At 57.5% G+C, this 20,796-nt stretch overlaps 1 protein-coding gene across 2 annotated transcripts in view; it reads right to left on the minus strand.

The window, feature by feature from the left end:
* Positions 1-18,854, minus strand: part of ATP2A3 (ATPase sarcoplasmic/endoplasmic reticulum Ca2+ transporting 3) — a 65,546-nt gene extending 46,692 nt beyond the window's left edge. The window contains exons 1-3 of one of the 2 annotated variants that reach the window (XM_064523421.1): positions 18,517-18,854; positions 6,301-6,318; positions 5,670-5,752 (exon numbers count right to left, since the gene is read on the minus strand). In XM_064523421.1, coding sequence (XP_064379491.1) covers positions 5,670-5,752; positions 6,301-6,318; positions 18,517-18,634 — 219 coding nt within the window. In that variant the 5' untranslated portion in view covers positions 18,635-18,854. The remainder of the gene's footprint in view (positions 1-5,669; positions 5,753-6,300; positions 6,319-18,516) is intronic. The other variant, XM_064523420.1, reaches the window with a different exon arrangement.
* Positions 18,855-20,796: the final 1,942 nt, after the last annotated feature.

The following is a 20,796-nucleotide window of genomic DNA, read 5'->3' on the forward strand; positions in this document are numbered from 1 at the left end:
ACTCTCTCCTACTAGTGGGAAGTCACATTCAGGCACTAAAAAGCTTTATTCAAAATGTTGTGACTGTGCGAGACAGGATCCAGAAATAAGTGTCACGTAATCCTGTTTAATACGCGATGGCTTACGGCGCTTGCCAGCCCGCACCGCTACCGCAGCGTGCCGCGCTGCTGCTCCCGAGCCCGGCGTCCTGCCGGCACCCGAGAGCACCGGGCTGCCCCGCAGCCGCCTTCACCCCCATCGGCTTTGCCTCGTTACAGCACCTGGGATTTCACAGAAAAGCTGGGCTTTTTGGAGATGAAAGCCCACCTAAAACTCACCCCGGTCCAGGTGCGATTAATAGCAAGCCCTATTCCTCCCCAGGGACCACCAGTTTGACCAGCAAAGGGACAACCAGTCCTGCAGCGAGCTACATCTGCAGGGAGCCCCTGACTCCTCGCCGTGCTGGCAGGAGCTCAACAGGCAGGTCAATACTTAGCTTTGCAGCCGAACTGCTCAAGGCTTCCCCGTGGGAACACCAAAACTGAGCAAACGAGGCCTTTCACCCAGCCTTTCCCCACCAGCGGTCAGCACCAGCATCTGAGCTCACAGACGGAAGCACCCAGAGATACTTTAATCACCAAAGAGACCAAAAGGCAGAGTTGCCTGCAATCGATATTGGAAGCAAAATCAAGCTAAAGGCAACTCAGAGGGAAGCCTTCACACACTGAGTTCATGGAGAAGGAAATGATGCTGTAGGTATCTAGCCTCCCAAAAGGCTCCAGCCCCTGCACCACCAGGCACCACCTGTACTCGGCGTCTTGGCAAATGCAGGTGCAATACCGGGGCACCAGCTAAGGACCAGATCAGCGAGCGGGGAGCAAGGTGCCGCTGGTAAAGAAGGGAAGGCCAGCACGGTTTCTAAGCGCCATCAAGAGAATGTGAACAGACGGGCCAATATTCAGGTTACTCAGTGCTGCGCACAAAGGCGGCTTTGCTAAACACACGGACATTGAGTTGGTTGATGCCATATTAGCTCGCAGCGCTATTAAGCACGGAAGAGGTTGCCGGCAATAACGGTGCATGCTAATAAAGCTCCGCGCTGCATATGCTGCCCGCGGATTTTGCCTACACACCTCGGCTAAGCAAATCTGCTTTACACTCGCAGGAGGTGTTGCAAATGAATCACCGCTCCTCCTCGGGAAAGGCAAGCGCGAGATGGAAGGCTCTGAAGCATCTCCCCCAAAGAAGCGGGGGAAGAGTCTTGTCGAAGCTCTACCACTTGAGAAGGTGTACCTGTCCTATCATCTCCCCTCCCTCCCTCCCTTTTTTTTTTTCTTCCTGTGCCAAAGGACAATGGCAAATGCCTCAGGAGAACCTCTTAGAAGCCGCTGGCTTCATGATGAACGAACACTACCTGGTATTTACCCACTTCAGAGAGGCAAGCTCTGCTTTCTGCTCACAAACAGCACAAACTCCTGGAAAACAACTCGTCCCAGGCTCCTGCGCAAGTCAGCAGCAGAGGCAGCCGGGACCCCAGACACCGAACGCAGGTGTCCACCCTGCTCTTCCTGCGAGGCTAACAAGCCCGAGCGCAGTCCCACACACTGAACACACCACGCTTTTCGGGGGACACCATCAGGTGCAGGAAACGTTGGACCCTACTGTAGGAAGCTCCCTTCCAGAGACACCCCAAATTGTAATGCACCATCCCGGGAGCTCCAAGTGCCAGGGGCAGCCTAAGCAAGGCTTTGTGACATGTTAAATATAAGAAAAATCCAACCCCAAACAGATCTCTTTGACACTACCCAAACCTAACATCACATTTTCTGCAGGGCAGCCCACCAAGAGGCATATTTTGTAAGCCGGCGTTCGCATTGCATCGCATTGCCTGCATTGCACCCAGCCGTACCCCGAAATCCCTGAGCACCTCCCGCAGTGAGACACTGGGGTCTGTCTCAGGACCTCCAAGCGCTCCTTCAGCTCACATCTGTGCTGCCGGCGGGACTCGAACAGAGCAGGCTCGGCTCAGCGAACAGCAGGCAGGAGGCACCTCCCACGCACGAGGGCAAAATGCTGCAATTCCAGCTCAACCAGAGGAAGAAAATTAAACAACATATTGGATTTCCATTTCTAATTTGAAATCTGAATGCCTCTGTGCAGCAATGAAAGGACTTTGCAAAGCCCAGACTTTAACCCATCAAGAGAGAGACTTTATTTCCAAGCAGCAAAGCCACAAAGGTTTTGGAAACACTTGCAGCCTCCTCTTTTCCTCAATACGCAGAGATGCATGATTTAGCTCTGTGCCCATCCCTGCTGGTTAGATCCAAGCATAGATGAATATAGTACATGGAATTTTTGAGCTAGCTTTATGTATATAAGCCTGTCTCATCTCTCACGGCCCACCATGACTACCTGGAACAGATGGCTCCACCACCACCCCATCGCTCTAACCACACCGGGTATGGCTCAAAAGCAAGCCTGCAGCTCCTTTTTGTGGTGTGTCTCCATTCTCAGCTGAACTCCTACACTAGACCATCCTTGTCAAAAAGATCAAATTCAGGGATCTTGCAATTCGCTCAGCACACAACCAACCCTGCACCGTCCCTGGACGATGCTCCCTGCCTGCGGTGGGCGTGCTGGCCGTGGGATCCAGGCTGGCCACGGGATCCGGGCCGGCCTCACAGGGGAGCAGCCACACTTGGGTTTCACACCCGCAGTGATCCCGTCTCATAGCCCCGACTGCCACAGGGATCCGATCTGACTCAGCTCCTCGTCCCACACGGCCGGCGGGAGCACGTCTCTGTACTGGTGCTGGCACCGCAAGGAGGATCGACCTGTCAGCACAAGAGCAATTTAACCATCATCCTCCCCGCAAAGCAAGCGGGCTACCAGGCTGGGTGAAAGCAGGCCCTCATCTTTGGTTTTAGCCCCATGAGGGGCCACCTACTTTGGGCAGAGAGTGGGCTGATCCTGCCACGGATGGGCTGGAGCTCTAGGAGCTGGGAATGGAGAGCAAGGCCCTATCAAAGTGATATCCCAGCTTAACTCTACATGCAAATGAAGTGACTTTCACCCAGCTCACTAGAGAAACTGCACTGAGGTTCATATGTGATTTCAGAAGCAGAACATTGTCTACCGAGATACACCGAGGCTCAGAGAAAGACGCTAAATACAGATTTTTGGACCTTCTCATGCTGCAACTTATTTCTTTCCAAAACTTCCAAGGGAAAAATATGGAGGGGCTAATTTTTCCTTTCTGTTTTATCCATCCACACAAGCTGATGCACAAGACACGTTTTATCGGATGAAAGATGGCATTGAAAATACATTAGTCAGAATTAAAATCAGAGAAAGGGCTTGCACAGAGGCTGTTTAGATTCTAAATTAGTGGCTGGCCTGAACCGAGACCCAAAGACACACATCCCCTGCAGCTCCCCCAGCACTGCTGCCCCCATCCACCCCAGCATCCTTTCTCTTCACATGTGAGGTTTCTTCAGGGGACAGTTCTGCCCATGCCGTACACATGCACCTTGCCCATCTCATCCTTGCTCCACACCCATTCCAGAACATGACTGCACATTCCTTCTCAAAAATAAACACTTTTACTGATTCACCTGACTGCCAACTCATAACAACTCATGTTCCTGGAACTGGTGATATAAAGAGGTCAGACTTCCAGGTAGTGGAGTAGAGAATATACATTAATTTGAGGTGAGCAGTGCTTGCTCTCTTCTATGCTTCCTCTTCCACATTTTCTTTTCGCATTCTTACAAGATTTCTATTGGTTACAGACTTTCACTGCTGCCCCACAAATTAGAATTCCTAGATTTTGTGCATTTAAGATGATAAATGGTTTGGAGCAGGGACCTCACTTTCTTTGCTTAGGAGTGCTCACTTGGGTAAATCTCATCTGGGACCAGTCCAAATAAGCAGGCACCCATGAGTGCCTGGAAGGCTGGCAGCGGGAGGTCTGGGACCTAGGACCAGGGTGCTCAATCCAAGAGGTTATACATCCCCTGCAAGGAATGAAAGGGAAGCATGACAAATTCAAACTAAAGGCAAGACACAAGCTTAGCTGTGAAAACAGCTAAGTATGGCAACAACTTTCCAAAGACTGCAGTGGGTTCTGTATCTCTGTCTATTTTTACAGACTGGATGTTTTCTGAAGCGTATGTTCTGAACTCACCCATAACTATGGGGCTGCAAGAAAAAAATGATTCAGGGAAACCCTATCGCTGCTATACGTAGGAAGCTGCACGAGATGGTCAAAATGGTTCCTTCTACCCTTAAAACGTATGAATCTGCGCTGATGAAAAACCGTGCGCTGAGTCATAGGGCAGGCCACTGGCAGAGCACCGTGCAGAGCCCACGTGCTAGACCAGCTGCCGTCCTTTTGCTCATGCAAACTCTCCATCTGTAACAACTACCAGAAACAAAACCAAGACAAGACTGAGGGACACACAATAGTAGCCTTCAGGACATAAAAGTCTGCTGCAAAGTGGAAACAAATAATCTCATCCTCATGCCTGTGTCCGATCAGACTAACACATGCAGGCTCGAACCTACAACAAGGAAGAGTCAGGTTAGAATTACGTAAATGCTGTGAACTGTGAGGTTAGTGAAGGACTGGATTCATCTGGAAACCCTGTCACTGGAGACCTTTAACAACAGCTAAGAAAGATGTTAAGCCAGAAATGACGTGGGTAGAGTTGATCCTTCTCTGGGACTAGAAGACATCTCCACACCTTTGCCCGTCTATTTCTTCTGTGTCATTGGGGCTCAGAGTAGAGCAGGAACTCACAAGCTGAAGGAGTGGATGGGCACAGACCATCTTCCAACAGGACCGAGAACGCTGACAGAACTCTCCAGCTGTGACTTTCTCAACAGCTTGACATGAATTTTTTAGCCAGGCTTATTTGAATCAAAGGATTCACGTCTGCCAAGTTGTCATTAAATTGCAGTGAAAGAATCTGGCAATGGCAAAGTTTCAAGGTATGAAGATGACTGTAGGTTTTCTAATTGAATTCATTTTATTGGGATTAGCTTTGAACATCTTTTCTGGGGCTCAGCTCACACTGCCCTTGAGCTCTTTTCTGCTGGTCTCCAGTACAGTCTTGGGAAAATGTAAAGAAGCCCAGGAAGTGCTGGGATATCACTTTCAGAGGGATCAGCATTACTAAAAATCCTACAGCCTAATGTCAAAAGCGCGTACCACAATACTGTACGATGCCCTACACAACCACGGCACTGTTGGTACAGTTCCTTCACCCAGTGCTTAGATTCCTCTGGCTCCTTTGCTATTTGGCAATAAATAAATAAATAATAGAAGCCAAGGTCTATTTTACTCGTGCGGATAAAAACCACACGCTTCACTTAGACACTATCTTTTAGACCTCAATGTCATCCAGCGCCTGGCTGGGCTGGGTGCTGTGGGACCCGCGCCTGCTTCTCCCTCCTCACCCCACCACAGCTCCCAGCCGGCAGCAGGTTTTGCCGCTGGGAGAAAGAAGGGGCCTCCGTCGGCCAGCGCGGGTGCCGTGAGCCTACTCGCTTGGCGCAACATCGGCTCCCATGCCACCCAGATTGGAAAGTGCCCCGAAAGGTGCCCGTCCCATCGCACGAGCCCTCCTGCACCGGCGGCGCAGGCTGGTGTTTCTCCGAGAGCCACGCAGGGAGTCGGCGGTACTCACAAACGAGAGAAAAGCTGCCATCAGAAGGATGCGGACGAGGAGATCTTCAAACTGCTCCAGCACCAGCTCCCACAGAGACTTTCCTGGTGAGAAAACACACAAACCCAAGCACCGTGAGTGCTCAAAAACTGGCAAGCAGGCAGCTTAGACCAGACGGGCCACCAAGGCCAACGGGACACTGTCCTGCACTTGCAGTAGAGTTGCTACCAGCACCCCGTTGGCCACAGACATGAACGAGGAGATCCAGGACCGTGGGACAGCACTGAAGCAAATGAACTCGAGCGCTCACATCCTGCACTCGTCATCGCCAGGTCAGCTCAAAGCGATAAGGGATTTTTCTTTCAAATATTAAACATCTTCGTTTCTGGCATTGGCCTGTTTTAGCTAAATCTGTTCCTACTAAAGAGAGCAAGTCCTCCATGTTCCTGCTCGCACCCGGTGCCACCTGGCCGCCTTTCCTTCACAGGAACACGCTGCTCTCGGCCCTGCTATCCCCGCAGAGCGGAGCCTGCTCAGATTTAGACAAAAAAACCCCAGGAAACGCTCCCCCTCCCTCCGGCAGCATCATCATCCTCGGCATTCACCACCCCGTGTCCTCCGAGGAGGGAGCCTGCCAGCGGCGCGGGCTTACCTTCCTCCGCAGGGAGCTCTGTGGGTTTTCGTCGACGTCCAGAGAACAGAGCAGAAAGGGAAAAGAGAAAAAAGGAGATAAATTAGCGATCTGGAAGCAGACTAGCAAAAACATTCAGCATCTGAAAGTGAACTCAGTTGAATAGCTGGGTTTGAAAACGGCGAACAGGCGGCTTTCCCACCGCGTCAGGCCCCAGCGACTCCAGAAAAAGGCCGCTGGGCGCCACGCTCCGCGGCTCGCCCAACTGCCCGGAAACGCGAGACGCACCGGGTCCGCCGTCGGCGCGGCAGCTGCCACGAGCCCCCTCGCCCCGAGTTCGGGGCCGAGCCCGGCGCGTCGGAGCCCAACGGAGACGCAGCTCAGCGGTGCTGCCCGCCGCGCGGGGACGTCACCCGCTCTGCCCGGCCTCGGGTCCTCGCAGCCTCTCTCCACCTCCCTCCAGCGCGGCGAGGGAAGGACAGGCCTGGGTTACAGAGCTTTGAGAAAAAATTGCAGTTTCCCTCCAGGTTGGCAGTGTTGGCTCCTTATTAGACTCACGAAATTTGGTTCATACCGGGCTACCCCAACCGCTCACGCCTCCTGCTCCGTGAGCATGGGAATATCCCGCTCCGGCCTGGGGGTTTTCAGCGCGGACTTGGGCCAGCGCTTCTCAAAATGGCCCCCGGCCGGAGCTGCCGAGCGGCCGCCGCAAGCGGCTCCCGGTCCGGTGCCGCGGCCCAGCTGCGCGTTGCCGTTCCACCGGGGAGCAGCGGGGACCCCGCGTCCAGCCCGCCCGACGCCCGGCGCTCGCCCTCCGAGGAGCTGAGCGCCCCGGGAGCTGCCCGCGCTGCCCCTCGGCTGCAGACGGAGCCGAACCCGGGACATGGAGGTCCAGGCGCACCGTAAAAGCCAAACCTGAGCTCAGCCACCTGCGTGCCACAAAAACGGTGCTCAAAACACTGTGATGGCACCTGCCGTGGTCTCCAGGAGACCCTGACGTCCCCAGGGGACACCTCGGGGCTCTCATCCGTCCAGCACCGCTCACCCTCGCCCCAGCGATCACGCGCGGGGCCCAGGGCTGCACCGGCAACCGAACCCGGGGGCTGGGGACCGTCCTAGCGCTGGCCGCCCCGCGCGTCCCGCCGCACCTGGGCCCGGCTGCTGCTGCGCCCGGCGGCTTCCGTCGAGCCGCGCTGTAAACAAACCTCCGTCTCCCTTGATTTCTTTTTCCACAGGCGGGGAAGGGGAAACGGACGGGTAAAACAAAGAACACATCCGTAAAACAAAGAGCCCCGGCTCTGCTGACAGCTAGGGAAAAAGGCCCAAGAGAGCAGCGAGAAGAGTGAGAAAAAACCCAAAACACCTCCAGCGGGGACAGCAGCCCCCTCCCGTGACACAGAACAGGAGCCCAGACCTGCTCTGGGATCCTTCTCCCGTACAAAATAAATTGTTATTTTATCTGGCTGCGTTTCCCAATGGCAGTTGTCAGGCTGGAAGAAACCCGTCGCAGGGAGAAGCCGGCTGCATTTCAGGCTTCAGCAACAGCCGCACGGACCCCGGAGCCGCGGAGCACCCGGCTGCTGCTGCACAGCACGCTCAGCCGGTCACCCACCCAGTGCAAATCCCACCTGCAGCCAGGGCAGCTAAGCTGCTCATCGCCTTTTACACTTGAGAAATGGAAAAAAACCCCACCATCTGAAGAATAATCCCATGTATTTTAGCGTAATTGCGGATCGCAGGTACTAAAACCCTAACGGCATTAGCGTTTCGCCACGTTTGTACAGGGCAAAGTGTAGTTACCTAAATGCCTTGGCTGCATATTTATTAATGCAACCCATACGGATTTGCTTTTACATGCACCTCTGAATTTCCTGGATTTGTAAGGCCGGGACAGGAACAGTCCGACACTCCTGGAAATTATTTTGCGCCTTGCACTTCTATTCTGCACTCCTGGACTCAGATCCCACGCTGATGCCGCCCGCGCCAGGCCGGGCTTAGTGAGAGCCCCGTGCCCTTGCTGGGGAGTCCACGTCCCAAAAGATGAGCGATTTGGGGGCCGAGGGAAGGGCCAGAGGCCGTGGCAGGCGAGGTGGACGAGGACTGCCTGGGGAGCAGGTGAGATGTCTAACAGAGCTTCAGTTAGCACAAATCACTGCTTTCCAGGTGACGCTTCACGGTTAAACGTTCCAGATGTCTTCCTGGAGGACACCCAAAAGCATGGACAGCTTACGGCCAAAGAGTCGGAAAACCAGCCAATACAGCTCCCTTCTCCTTTGGCCTCCAAAGCTTTCCAGGAGGAGGAAAAGCATGGGAAGGAGACCGCGGGTGGAGATGGCCCCAAGAGCTGGTCATTAGCACGAGCCATGTGAGAACTAGAACCCAAGCGCATGCCCTGATTTCATGCCGTTCCTCTAAAAACGCTAGTACTTAACCCGTGCCATCACCCCCGGTGCATTCTGCACAGCCCTGCGCTGCTGCCACGGGCGCAGCCAGCACCGCCGCGGCAAACCACCCGCCTCCGCGGCCACCGCTGGCCCCGCCGGCCAGGTCGGGGAGAAGCTGCATGGCTCACGGGTTCTCTTCTGTGCTTATCACAACCGGCTCAGGGAGTAGGAAACGAAGTTTATCCCTGAACGCGCTGCCAGATGCCAGGGAAGCACCGCGCACCGTGGAGACCCGGCTCTGTCCCTATTGCTCGCCCTCAGGAAAATCAAAGCTTCCTCGTGCCAAGGGATCAACTACCTCTATCTCCGAAAAAACGGCCCGAGAGACACCGTGTCTCGATGGAGACGAGCAAAGACGTCACCTGGGGTTTAGTAACAGGACGCACAGCTGGGACAGTGCAGGCACAGGCGGCTCCTGCCCGCCAGCAGCGATCCCTCCAGGCACACACCGCTTCCCCGTCAGTAATCCCCCACAATTACCTACTTTTTTTTAAGGCTACATAAATAAAAGGGCAGGAGATGCTGTCTAAAGCAAGCCGCCAGCCAGGCTCACGGCTCCCACGCGGTGTTTGGAAGAATAAAGCCCCTCCGACAACACACGGGGAAATTCAGGGGGAAATTCGGGGTGAACGACCCTCCTCGGCCAGGAAGGCTCCTCCGCGCCGGCATCGCACAGCCGGGAGAGGGCTCCGGCGCCTCCGAGCGCCCGCCTTTCCGCGGCCCCCGGGGTCTCCTCCCCGGGCTTCCCTCCGTGCCAGAGGCAGGGAATCCCCCGCGGCGCCCGCCCTGGCCCCGGCTCCCGCCTTCCCTCTTCGGAAAGTCGCAGCCCGCACCGGCACGATAGCGTATCCCCTCGCCAGCAAATTTCCGCGGCTTATTTTGGGAGTGGGAGGGATAGCGCGCGGTTTAGGAAACCCACGGCGCCCTCCTAGGATGTATTATTTGCAGAAACTAAAAGACGAGTTTTGTTCTCTGCCGGACCGACGCAGTGGAAAGAATTTCCCGCTAAATCTCCTGGGTGGAAAAGCTAAAAATCTGCATTTAAATAGTAACAGGTTTTGGAAAACAAGTAAAACCCACAGGACGTTGAATAAAATAAGCTTAAGCTGGGGTGGATTTTTTTTTTTAAGTTTGTTTTTTAAATAAACACTCTCTCCCTAGCAGCAGCTGTCGGGAGACCCCGAGCTCCCGGCAGGCAGCAGGCAGGGCACCTCCCGGCCTCGACAGCGGCTCAAACAACCCTTGCGCCGTTGTTCCCTAGGGATTTCCAGGGAAACCAGAGCAGCGAGGCTGCGGCTCGTCGCTGCTGGAAACCCTCGGGGGGAGCCCGGGGCCGCAGCAGTGGCCGGTGCCGCCAGCTCCAGCACGGGGGCCCACGCTTGGCCCCGGGTACCAATTAACGCATCTCAACGAAGAGCCAAATAAAACGCAGGAGCAAGCCTTGCTGTGCTTCGAATTCACAAAATTACATGTTCTGCACATGATACTTCAAAGCAGTTGTCTCCTTCCACCTGCAGCCACTCCTCCGATCCTCCCCAAAAGCTCCTGAGATATGGACCCCTCTCCTCTTCCCCCTGCATGCTACGGATTTTGCTTTATTTTCTCCTCCACTGCCCTAAAAGCTACCTCTGGGCTCTGCTCGTTGCGAGGTGGGCTGCCGCCAGGATCTCGAGCGAGATGCCGCCCCGAGCATCCCGGCCACCACGGCTGGGGAAAAGCAAGGCAGCGCCCAGGCCACGGAAAGCCATCTCCGGGGTCCGTAAAACCTCCCAGCGCGACGGAGGGCCGCGCCGCGCCACAAGTAGGTCACTCGCAGCGAGTCAAACGCTCGACGGCCGCAACCTTAATAACATTTTCCTGGCAGCCCCGCGGAACAGTTTAGGAAACAAAACAAGTTGCACAGGCGGAGGTGCCAGGAGCCCTCCCAAAGCCCAGCGCCGGCCAGGCCACTCGCCTCCCTATCGGCCTTGCCGGGGTCACTTAGAGAAAAAAAAAAATATATATATATATACACACACATACATGTCCCTGCCAGGCTGTAAATGCCACGGGAAAGGACATTTAGTGATGAAAACAGAGCTGCACCATCCATCCGAATTTCAGGCAAGGCTCGGGGAACAGCAAGGTGGAAACATGTTCACTGTTATTCCTTAGGAAACAGAAAGGCCATTTGGGCTAAAAAAAGGCAGGTTAAGAAAAAAAAAAACACAGAAGGAAAATGAGAATAGCATGCCACTCTGAGAAAGGTCAAAAAGCTTTTTTGGTGCTCCCGAGCGGAGATGCCGACCAGCCCCGGGATGCCCCGGGCAGCTCCTGGGTGCGGCCGCGGGGAAGGCCGGCGAGCGACCGCGTTAGCGCAAGCCGCTTGCTTTTCCACGTTTTGTTTGACTTTTGCACTCGCCAACACCGAAGGTATAAATTAGCAAGGTGTTACGGCCAAATCGATCTCGGTGCATTTGCAGCTCTGTGCAGAGCGACCGGCTTCCTCCAAATCCCCAGGGCCACCTGCTGCGAGCTAAACCGCGTGCAACGCTCGCAAGGCAACAGCCCCCGAAAAAAGCAAAATAAAAAACAGTAGCAAGAGGGAAAAAAAAAAAAAGAAGAAGAAAAAAAGACCTGAAAGAGAGCAGCCTTAAATCCAAACTGCACTTTTTCCCCCTACCACCCCTCGGCCTTGGGGGGCCAGCGAGGCTGAAGGCTCACGCTTCACCCCGACTCCCATCGGCCAGCCGGGCTGCCTTTAGGGTTGATGCATTTGAACCCAGATTTTGTTTTTCATTTATTGAAGAGTCGCCGCCGCGCTGACCTCCCTCCCCGCACACACACACCCCTGCGCCTGGAGCTCTTCTCAAAACATGTCTATTCGCAACAAGCCGCTTGGATGGATTTTCACCAAAAACAAAATCTGCACCGCGCTTCACATTGTATCAGCAGAAAAAAAAGTCTCCACGACAGAAAAGATCTGGTCTTCTGGATGGGGAAAATAAATAAAAAATAAAAAGCGAGCCGGACAATTAATACTTTGCATGGCTAATCCTCCGGGGACCACACGCCTCGGCGCCGTTGAAACCGTTTCCTTCCTGCAGCGAGATGCTTGAAGATTGCTGGCGAGGCGAGGCGCGTCCAGCCTTCGCCGCGAAGCCCCTCCACCTCCTCCTCCTCCCCACCCTGCCGCGGGGCCCCCGGTGCGGGAACGCAACAGGAGTGCACGGGGGCACATGCGAAATAAATAAATAAAAATATACATATATAGGGGCAGAGGATTGTCACGAAGCAGAAGAGCGTGGGGCCGCGGGGCACTCCGACGCCAGGACCTCCCTCTGCATGAGCGGTCACGCGTTCAGATCAGTCTTTGGAAAAAGCAAGGTGGGAAGTTTGGGTAAAAACAACAAAAACGGGAAGGATAGTTGGAACGAGGTTTTTATAGACAAAACAGGAGGCCCCGAATAGCACCGGAGCTGGCTGACACCGTGCCCTGCACCCCGTCTGCTCTGGCATCCCCTTGGGGACCTCTTTGGAGGACAAGTAGGAGATGGTACCATGCATCTCCAAGACGCCGCGCGGCCACGCTGAGAATGGCTTCCTGGGCCCAACGTGGGGGCGAGGCCTTGCCACGTGTCCCGTGCTGGCGATAACACCTACAGCAAAGCCCTTTCTTCACATCCTACGGAGGTTAAAGCTGCCCAGCTCACCCCGGCGAGGAGGTTCATATTCAGCTGCAGACAGAACGAAGGTCCTGGACCTCACGAGCGTTCGAGACCGGCGTAGAAAAACCTTCAACCCGCGAGAAGCAACTGCAGGATCTCCTAAAGCAGCTCCTCCCCTGCCCAGACCAGCAGGTTCGACGCCGGTTCTGGAGGACAACCCCACAACCCCACACACTTCTTGCCAGCCCGGCTTGGGCTGCCTGCAGCTGAACTCTCCTAAGGTGAAAGAGGCCATCACGCGTTCTCCTGGTCCAAAGTTTGGGTGTTTGGGTTTTTTCCCCTCCACTCACTCACTGCATTTTCCTTATTCTAGGCCCTCTGTCGACTTAGAGGTTGCAAAAGGGAACAAAACCAAAACCGGCCGGGCACGTAAAGCCTACCAGCCAGCTGGGAGGGCGCATCCCAACGCTCTCCGCGGGATTTTGCTGTCCCCTGGCAGCCAGAAGGGACCGAACGCCCACGCACGGCAGGTTGGGTTCCTCCTCGAGTCTCTGCTTTCATCCCCTGGAGCTAAGGAAGTAAAAGAGAGTCTCTCCCCCGCCTACACACCCCTCCCAGAAAAACAACTGATTTTTATCAGCAACAAACACCAGAAAAACTGTTTCCACCCCAGAAAAAACAAGCACTTGTGCAGAGCTGCTCAGGCGGGGATGAGAGGATTAAATGGGGGACTACCAAAGTGGCCGAAGGGCTCTTCCCTGCATGAAGCCCCCAGCCGCCCTGCGCACTTTGCCATGGGCAGCTGCAGAGCCCCTGCCAAATTATTCTTTGAAATAAAAAAATAAATAGATACATAAAATAAAAAGGCAGGGGGAACCTCAGCACCAGGGAGCTGGATGATGCACAGGGCCGGAAGGGGCATTGCCATGCTGGGGCAGGAGGAGGAGGAGGAGAAGGTGGTGGTGGTGGTCCTCCAAGGGTTTCTGCATTATACTACGGTTGCTACAGTGTTTTCATAAATACCAGACAAAAACAAAGCTCGCCTTTCCAGCCAGCCCTATTCTGTTCTGCATTAATTCATGTCAGTAGCCCCTCCCTCACTCCCTACTTCACGCTAGATTAAAATATATGTACACATATATAGCTGCTAAATACCAGGAAACACCAGATGCAAAAATATCAGGGACAGGAACTGCGGGCGGCAGTGGACCCGGAGGAGGGTTTCCTCTCCGTGGCACCGCACCGCCGGCACCGAGCACGCCGCGGAGCCGCGGCGGGATGCTCTGCGGGATGCTCTGCCCGGGCTCCCGCAGCCCTCGGCAAAGCCGGGGAGCAGCAGGGACCTGCCAGCTCCCGCCGGCAGGAGCGCAGCGGAAGCACGGGACCTGCTTCGGGACGCCCGGCAGCGCAGACGGCAGAGAAGCCAAGCGGCGTTTTGTCCGGAGGAGGCTCTGGGCGAGCAGGAGCGGCTGCTGCAGGGCTGCGCCCCCGAGGCAGCACCGGGCCCCGGGTTTCGGGGGGGGGCCAGGCTCCGGCAGCCCCTGCGGCTCTCCGAAACACTGTCAAAGGCCCTAAAGCAGCACGGGGACACGGCGGACGGGGCGGCCCACGGGCACGTGGCCCTGCCCGGGAAAGCCCGAGACCCACAGGACCAAATACCCGCTGGATCCATCACCCGGGGGGGCCAGGGCAGGGCAGGCAGCGCTGCTCACCGTGCCTCCTCCCGGCCGTAGCGAGCTGTCGAACCACAAAAACAGCAAATATTAGTTACGGGCAAGAGGATAAGTCAGCGGCAAGGATGCCTTCAACAGGTTAATAACTTTTCTTCGAAGAACGAAACTCGGCACCCAAATGCGACCCCCTCCGCTCCCGCGGGCGGCACAGGGCGACCGAGTTACCCACCGGCCTCAACCCTCGGAAAGGCGATCGCGCGGGAGAAGGGGGATTTCAGCCGCAGGCCTTGAAACGGTTAAAGCACCGGGTTAAACAGCCCCGGAGGAGTCTCTCGCACGCGCGCACGTCATGGAAATACTCAAGTAACCACAGTTTTCTCTATTGCTTTTTGGCTCCAGCTATTCAACATTTCTGCACTTCCAGCCGTGGCTCTCTGCTACCTGTTTTACAGCATGATAATTGGCACAGACAGCAGTTAGCTGCCGCGTTTGGGACGGGGGTTTTTTCCAATATAGGTTACTGTTATATGTTCTGCCTCCAATACTAGCAACGCTAAGGTATAAAAAAAGACCATGAGTCACAACACCGAAAAAAATTCACATGAACAATAATAAATTCAGGTGGTGGTGGAGGGCGGTGGTTGGCGGTTTCTGAGCTTTGCTGGGTAGTTTTTGGTATTGCACCGGGTTCAAACCGTGCCCAAAAAGCTCTGCACCAGCCCTGCCGCCTTCCAGGGTGTCTCCAGGAAAGCATCAGTGCCCCGGACACCTTCGAAACCTCTCGGGACAGCTCTGCCCACTCGGCGATGCCCGCCGGGCTGCTCGCGCGGCTCTGCCGGGCCGGGACATCACCGGGCACCTGGAGCCACCGTGCTCGCGTGCTCCCTGGGATTAAAAACCTGGATTTTTTTCTAGGGCCCAATTAAAGAAACCGTGTTTAGCGTCTCCACAAATGTGAAGGCGCTCGAGATGTTTTAATGCATCAGCATTTCTCCAAAGGGAAGGGATTTTGAGGAGGAGAAAAATAAAAAAATTAAAAAAAAAAGAGAAAAGGAAAACGTAGCATGTTTATGAATCAGACTGTTAAGCGTGTGTTTCGGGGGTGGAAAAGGTGGGCGATGCACAGAGGAACAGAGAGCAGAGTGAGATGAGTCAGAAAATGCTGCTTTTCCTCTTCTTACTGGCATCTCAAATATTTCAGCATGAAATAGAAAAAAAAAAAATTCTTTTTTTTTCTCATTGTCGGGAGGGAGCGCGAACGTAACCCCGGTGAGCAACCGCCCGCGGCGAGCCGGGCGCTCAGCACCGCGCCGCCACCCCGGTCCCGCGCCGGCAGACGCACCGCTGCAGATGCCTGTGCGCACGCAGCCCCGGCTACGCGCTGTCAACGGAAATAAAACACCGGTGTTTTTGCCACCGCGTCTAGCAAAACACGGGCCGGGGCACGTGCTAACGCCTGGGAACGGCGGCGGGTTTGCAGAACCTCAGCGCCGCCGGGCCTCGCGGTGCAGCGCGGAAGGACTCTCAGGCAGGCGCTGAGCAGGGCGCACGCGGGGAAGGGGACACGGGAGCCGACGACCCGCGAAGCCACCCGAAAGGAAAGGCCTTTGCGAACCAGCAGCTGCAGAAGGGCTTTTGCTTCAGCCTCAGAGATCGTATGCAAAAACAGATAAATGCCCCTATGCTGCAAACACCCGGGCACTTGACTCCGCTGACATTCACAGTCCATTTAGGTTACTGATGAGGCAAATAAAATTCTGCATATGCATTAGTGCTGGCAATCTCATGCCCGAGATGCATGCTCATTTACACATGGAAATCCACTTAGATTAGAGAAATTAGAGCTATATTTAAAACAGAAAAAAAATCATTTGACTGTCTGCTGGGTAATTCCCATTTTTTAATCCAACCCCTCTGCAAAAGTGAACTAACTTAAGGGTCAGTTGGGCCCTTGTTTTTAAATATACAAATATTTGAACCCCTTCAGGGTGTTCAATTTGGTATAAAATGACAGCACTTTATTACACACGTGCATTTTCATTATTTTTTTTTTAAAGCTGGGATTTAAAAGCAACCTGTGCATATCTGTGCTGGTGGCTGGGGGGGGGGATACGGGAGTGCCCGAACTGGACACGGGGAACATCCCCAAGCCTCAGTTAGTTAAAATTCCCTTTGAAGACTCAGGAGCCTTTCGGGAATCGCCACGGTGAGATGTTTCACGGGTTCCCTCGGCGAGTGAGATCGCCATGCTGACGGCAGATCTGAAACTACAACCCGATCTCCTCCGAACACAGAAATACTCTCTTTTTGTCCAAAAACCTGTATCTTACAGTTCTGCTGCCAAGCCACGACGCCAGAGATATTAAACGAGCAGCATCGCTACTTCCTCCTGCAAATTTAAATGCAAGCACTGGAACTGAAGAGGCAATTTTATGCCCCAGAAGAATATACCTGCCCCCCTCCAAAACCTTATACCTCCGGATATAAAACACGGCCATAGCCACTGCTTTGCACTGCACGCTGGGGCTCGCTGCAGCTCATATTTTTGAGATGCATCCACATGAGGGGGGGGGAAAAAATAAAAAAAAATGAAGCAAGCAGCTCTGCACTGTATGTCAGGAGACGGGTTTTAAGAAAGATTATGTATTTTAGGTCGTGATTCATGACACAACTGGCAGTTTGATTTCGGGTTCAGAAGGAAATGAATGAACGCAAAACAGGAGGGCGAGAAACCGAAACTAGCTGAAGCTGAAGGAGGTCTGTCCTCGCCCCGGGAGCGCCACCAGATTTGAATTTTCTTCCCCCCGCTCTGCAAGGGCCGCCGCGCACCAGCTCGAGCGAGGCGCCCAGCCCTGCTGCGCTTCCGCCGCCGCGCCACCTGCGCCCTCTCGCCGGGCTCCCTTGGCACCTAGGGCTCGTCGTTTAAAAGGAAGAAGGGAAAAAACAACAGAAAGTGCATGAGGTCCCATTCGGCGTAATTTCAAACTGCGTTAATCTGGTGGCATCGCGGCGAGAAAGCTATAAATACTGCGCTAAATCTCAAAAAGCCAGACTTGGAAAGAAGTCGGTCCACGTTCCCCACCCAGAGTCGCGCCGTCGCCCCTGCAGCCCCCGCACGCCGCCGCGATTCCTCTCTCGGGGGAGACGCGGAGCTCCCGCAAAGCCAACAGCTCTCGCAAGCCGACGACGGGCAAGGAACCAAACGTCTGACGGCATCCGAAGCGAAAGATGGCAACGCAGATCTGCCGTGCGAAGTCTGGCACGTAGACGCTGCTGAATAAACGGGGAGGGGGGAATAACCCCAGGCATCTGACGGGCGCCGCTCACCCCTGCCCTCCGCTCCGCACCGGCATCACGCCTCCGAGCCCCCTCCGCGCGGGAGAAAGGCCGGCGCTGCCCCGCGCCTGACTCAGCGGCGATGATTCACCTGGACAAACAGGAGCCCAAAGCCACCGCGAGGACGGGGGCCAGCTCGGCCCCAGAGCCGGGGCCGGCCGGGCTATCGCCGGGCGACGGAGACTCCCGAATACGGCCCTACGCCGACCGACTCGGCGAAGGGAGGAAAAACCGCCGGGCGACCCGGCGGCAAGCGAGACGGCAAGCACGAAGGGCCCGACCGGCGCCGGGGCCCGGGCCCGCTTCGGGACGAGGCGCATCCCTCACGTCCAGCTCCACCTGCGCCGTTCTGCCGGGAGCAGCCCCGGGAGAAACCTCCGCGGATTTCCCGGAGCCTGAAATCGTAACGAGCAAACGGAAAGGAGGCAGCGCTGGAAGCGACGGGATCAGGCACCGACGGGAGAGTTTATAAGCTCACCCCCTCGCAGGAGCCGGGTTAAGGTCTCGCTTCCCAAAGCATCAGCTCACGCTCGCCCGGAGAAGCCGGCATCGCCCTGCCGGGAGCAGCGCCCTGCCCGAAGCCGGGATCAAAGCAGCTACGTGCCACAGCCACGGGTCGCCCCAGCGAGACCCACCTGTGGTCCCCAGCGGACCTGCTTAGTGCTTGCAAAACAGAATGTAGAAGTTGCCCTTATCAAAAAGGGAGAAAAAGGAAGGAAAAAACAGACAGGCGACCCACGCAGCTGCTCAGACGCGGCTCCCCGGCGCAGGCCGCCCCGCGCGTCCCCCCCGTATCACCCGCCGCCCCCCCTTCCCCTTCCGCAGCACCCCGGGAGCAGCCCCAGCCCGCGGCGCCCCCGCTTCCAGGGGACTTCGGGGAAACCCCCCCCCCGCCCTGACCGCGGCCCGCCCGTGCCCCTCCGTCCCCCCCCCCAAAATGAATCCCCACCTCAGCGAGGCGGGCGAGGGCTGCCTAAACCGACGGTAACCGGGCAGCCCCCCTCCGCCCCGCACAGCCCCGCTCCGGGGGCCGCTCCCAGGGTCCCGGCCCGGCTCAGCCCCGACGGCGGGGCCGCGGCCCGCCCCGCGGCGGCACCCCGGCCCTGCCCGGCCCCGTCCCGCCCGCGGCGCACTCACCGTTGGGGCCGTACTTCTCCCGGCTGCGGCGGACCTGCTCGGCGCTGAGCCCGCAGCTCTCGGCCACGCCGAAGCGGCGCAGCACGTCGAGCACCGGGACGCTGTGCGCCGCCTCCATGCCCGGGCGGCGCCGGCCCGGCCCCGGCCGGGGGAGCGCGGCGGGCGCACGGAGGGGCACGCGGGGCGCCGCTCGCACGGCGCTGCCTCGGCACCTCTCCGCCCGCCGCGGGAAGGGGCGCCCCGCCGCCGGGCCCGCCTCCTCCCGGCGGCACCGCCCTGCCCGCCGCTTCCCCCGCCTCCCCCGGGGCTGCAGCGGCCGCCCCGGGCCGCGCCCGCCGCCGCGGCGCTGCTGCGCAGGGGGCGCCGGGCCTCGACGGCGGCGGCGGCGGCTCCGCGCCCCGGGGACCCCCGCCCGCCCTCTCCCCCGCCGGGTACCTGCCGCGCGCCCATTGGCTCCGCCGGGCCCGCACGCACCTTGTGCCGCGCGCTGATTGGCCGCGGCGGCCCTCGGACCTGCGCGCGCGACCCCGGGGGCGCCGCCGCGGGGGCTTCCCCGCGCCCCGGCCCGGCCCGGCCCGGCCCGGCCCCGCCCCGCCGCCCCCCGCGCGCTCCCGCCGGCAGCGAGCCCCGCCCGCCCCCCCAGCGCCTCTGTTTCACTCTCTTGTGTGTGTTTTTAATTGTTTCGGGGCAAACTTCGTGGAAGCGGCGCCGGGCAGGCCTCCCCCGCAGCCGGGCAGGGCGCCGGGGCTCCGGCCGGCGCTTCGGGGCGCTGGAAGACGCCCAGAGGCCTGGCTGACGGGCGGCCCGGCGAAGCGGGGCGCGGGGCTCCCTCTGTGCTCTTCCCGCCCCGGGGCAGAGCCCGGCGAGGGGCCGCCCGAGCGTTTCCCTGGAGCCTTCGCTGGACCTCGGGGGGAGACGACGGTTCGGCGTTAACATGGGCGCTGGCAGCATCAGGGGCGACGTTCGGTGGCGATGGGAATCGGGGAAGCAGTAATCGCCGTGTAACGCTCGTTCAAGCTGCCACCGGCGTAATTAATACCCCCACCAACGTCCTTCGTCTGCGGCGCGGCGGCTGCGACGTGCTGCCTCTTTCTCGAGAAAAAACGTCAACGCAGCGAGAAGCAGGAAGTGGCCGGCGCGGTCGGCACACCATAAAAGCTGCGCGGCGGCGGCGCGGCGCGTATTCCAGCTCGGCGTGAAGGCGCCTGCACGTGCAGTCGTTGCTGCAAAGCAGCGTTACCTGCAGATGTGCCGTGCGAAACGCCCGGCGCGTCAGAAAACGACGTGCAGAAAGCGGCGAGGTGGCTTTGGGAGCCGAGACCCCAAGGCAGCGAGAAAGCGGCGGCAGAGCCGCGCGCACGGCGCCGTTAAACGCAGGGAGTTTGGGGAGCTGAGGTTCCCGGCGCCGGAGGCCGCCCGTAGCGTCCAGGCTCTGCGCCGTGCCGTGCTGCGAGCGGGGTGACCGCGAGCAAGGAGCCGGGCGTTTGCGACCGCCGCCGCGGAGCAGGGAGCAGGCAGGGAGAAGATCGAGATCGGACGTGATATCGGACGTCTCCCTCGGGACGAGGCTCTGGCGGTATGAGACACCTGGATGTAAGAGGGACAGCGGCTGCTCTGCGTAGAGGGAAGAGGCTACAGAAAAAGCCAAGTGGTGTCACTTCCTAAAAAGCCAACCCGTCCCTTGAAGCTGCGGCACTGCAGCTGGCCCCTCGGCGAGGTCGGCAGGAACGTTCTGGTCTCCAGTCAGCGACGCGTCCTCCTTCCCCTGCCTCCTCACGGGAGGGGGGGACGCGGGCTGAGCTGGCCTTTCCCCCTTCTTCCCTGTGTTAATTGTCAGACGACCCGGGGAGAGGCATCTGCAGTTGTCCTCCCGAAACACGGTCTGAAGTTCTGGTGGACTTGGAGAAACCAAGCGAAGCAGGTGGGGCCCCTGCTCCGAATGGTTTTCCGTGTTCCCAGGCCTCACCAAACCACATCAGTTTTACCCGGGATCTTTGGGGCCTTGACTGTCACCCTGCACCAGCAGTTGGTTGCACAGTTTCATCCCTGCGTTACATGGCGGTAGTTGCCAACGTCTCCGCGTTTAGCAGAGAAAGGGAGAGTGGGAGACAGCGGGATGGATGGAGAAAGCGCACGGCCATCCCACGCTGCCCCAGCGCCTCTGCTGCCTCCCAAGGATGCTCACAGGCCCGGGGTCCTGGGGGAAGCCTGTTCCAGCCGCTATTTAAGGCTCCCCTTCCCCATCATCTAGGGCAGGGACACGCACATCCGAGTGAGCGG

Source organism: Dromaius novaehollandiae, chromosome 19 (genome assembly GCF_036370855.1).
Source record: "Dromaius novaehollandiae isolate bDroNov1 chromosome 19, bDroNov1.hap1, whole genome shotgun sequence".
NCBI classification, from domain to species: domain Eukaryota; kingdom Metazoa; phylum Chordata; class Aves; order Casuariiformes; family Dromaiidae; genus Dromaius; species Dromaius novaehollandiae.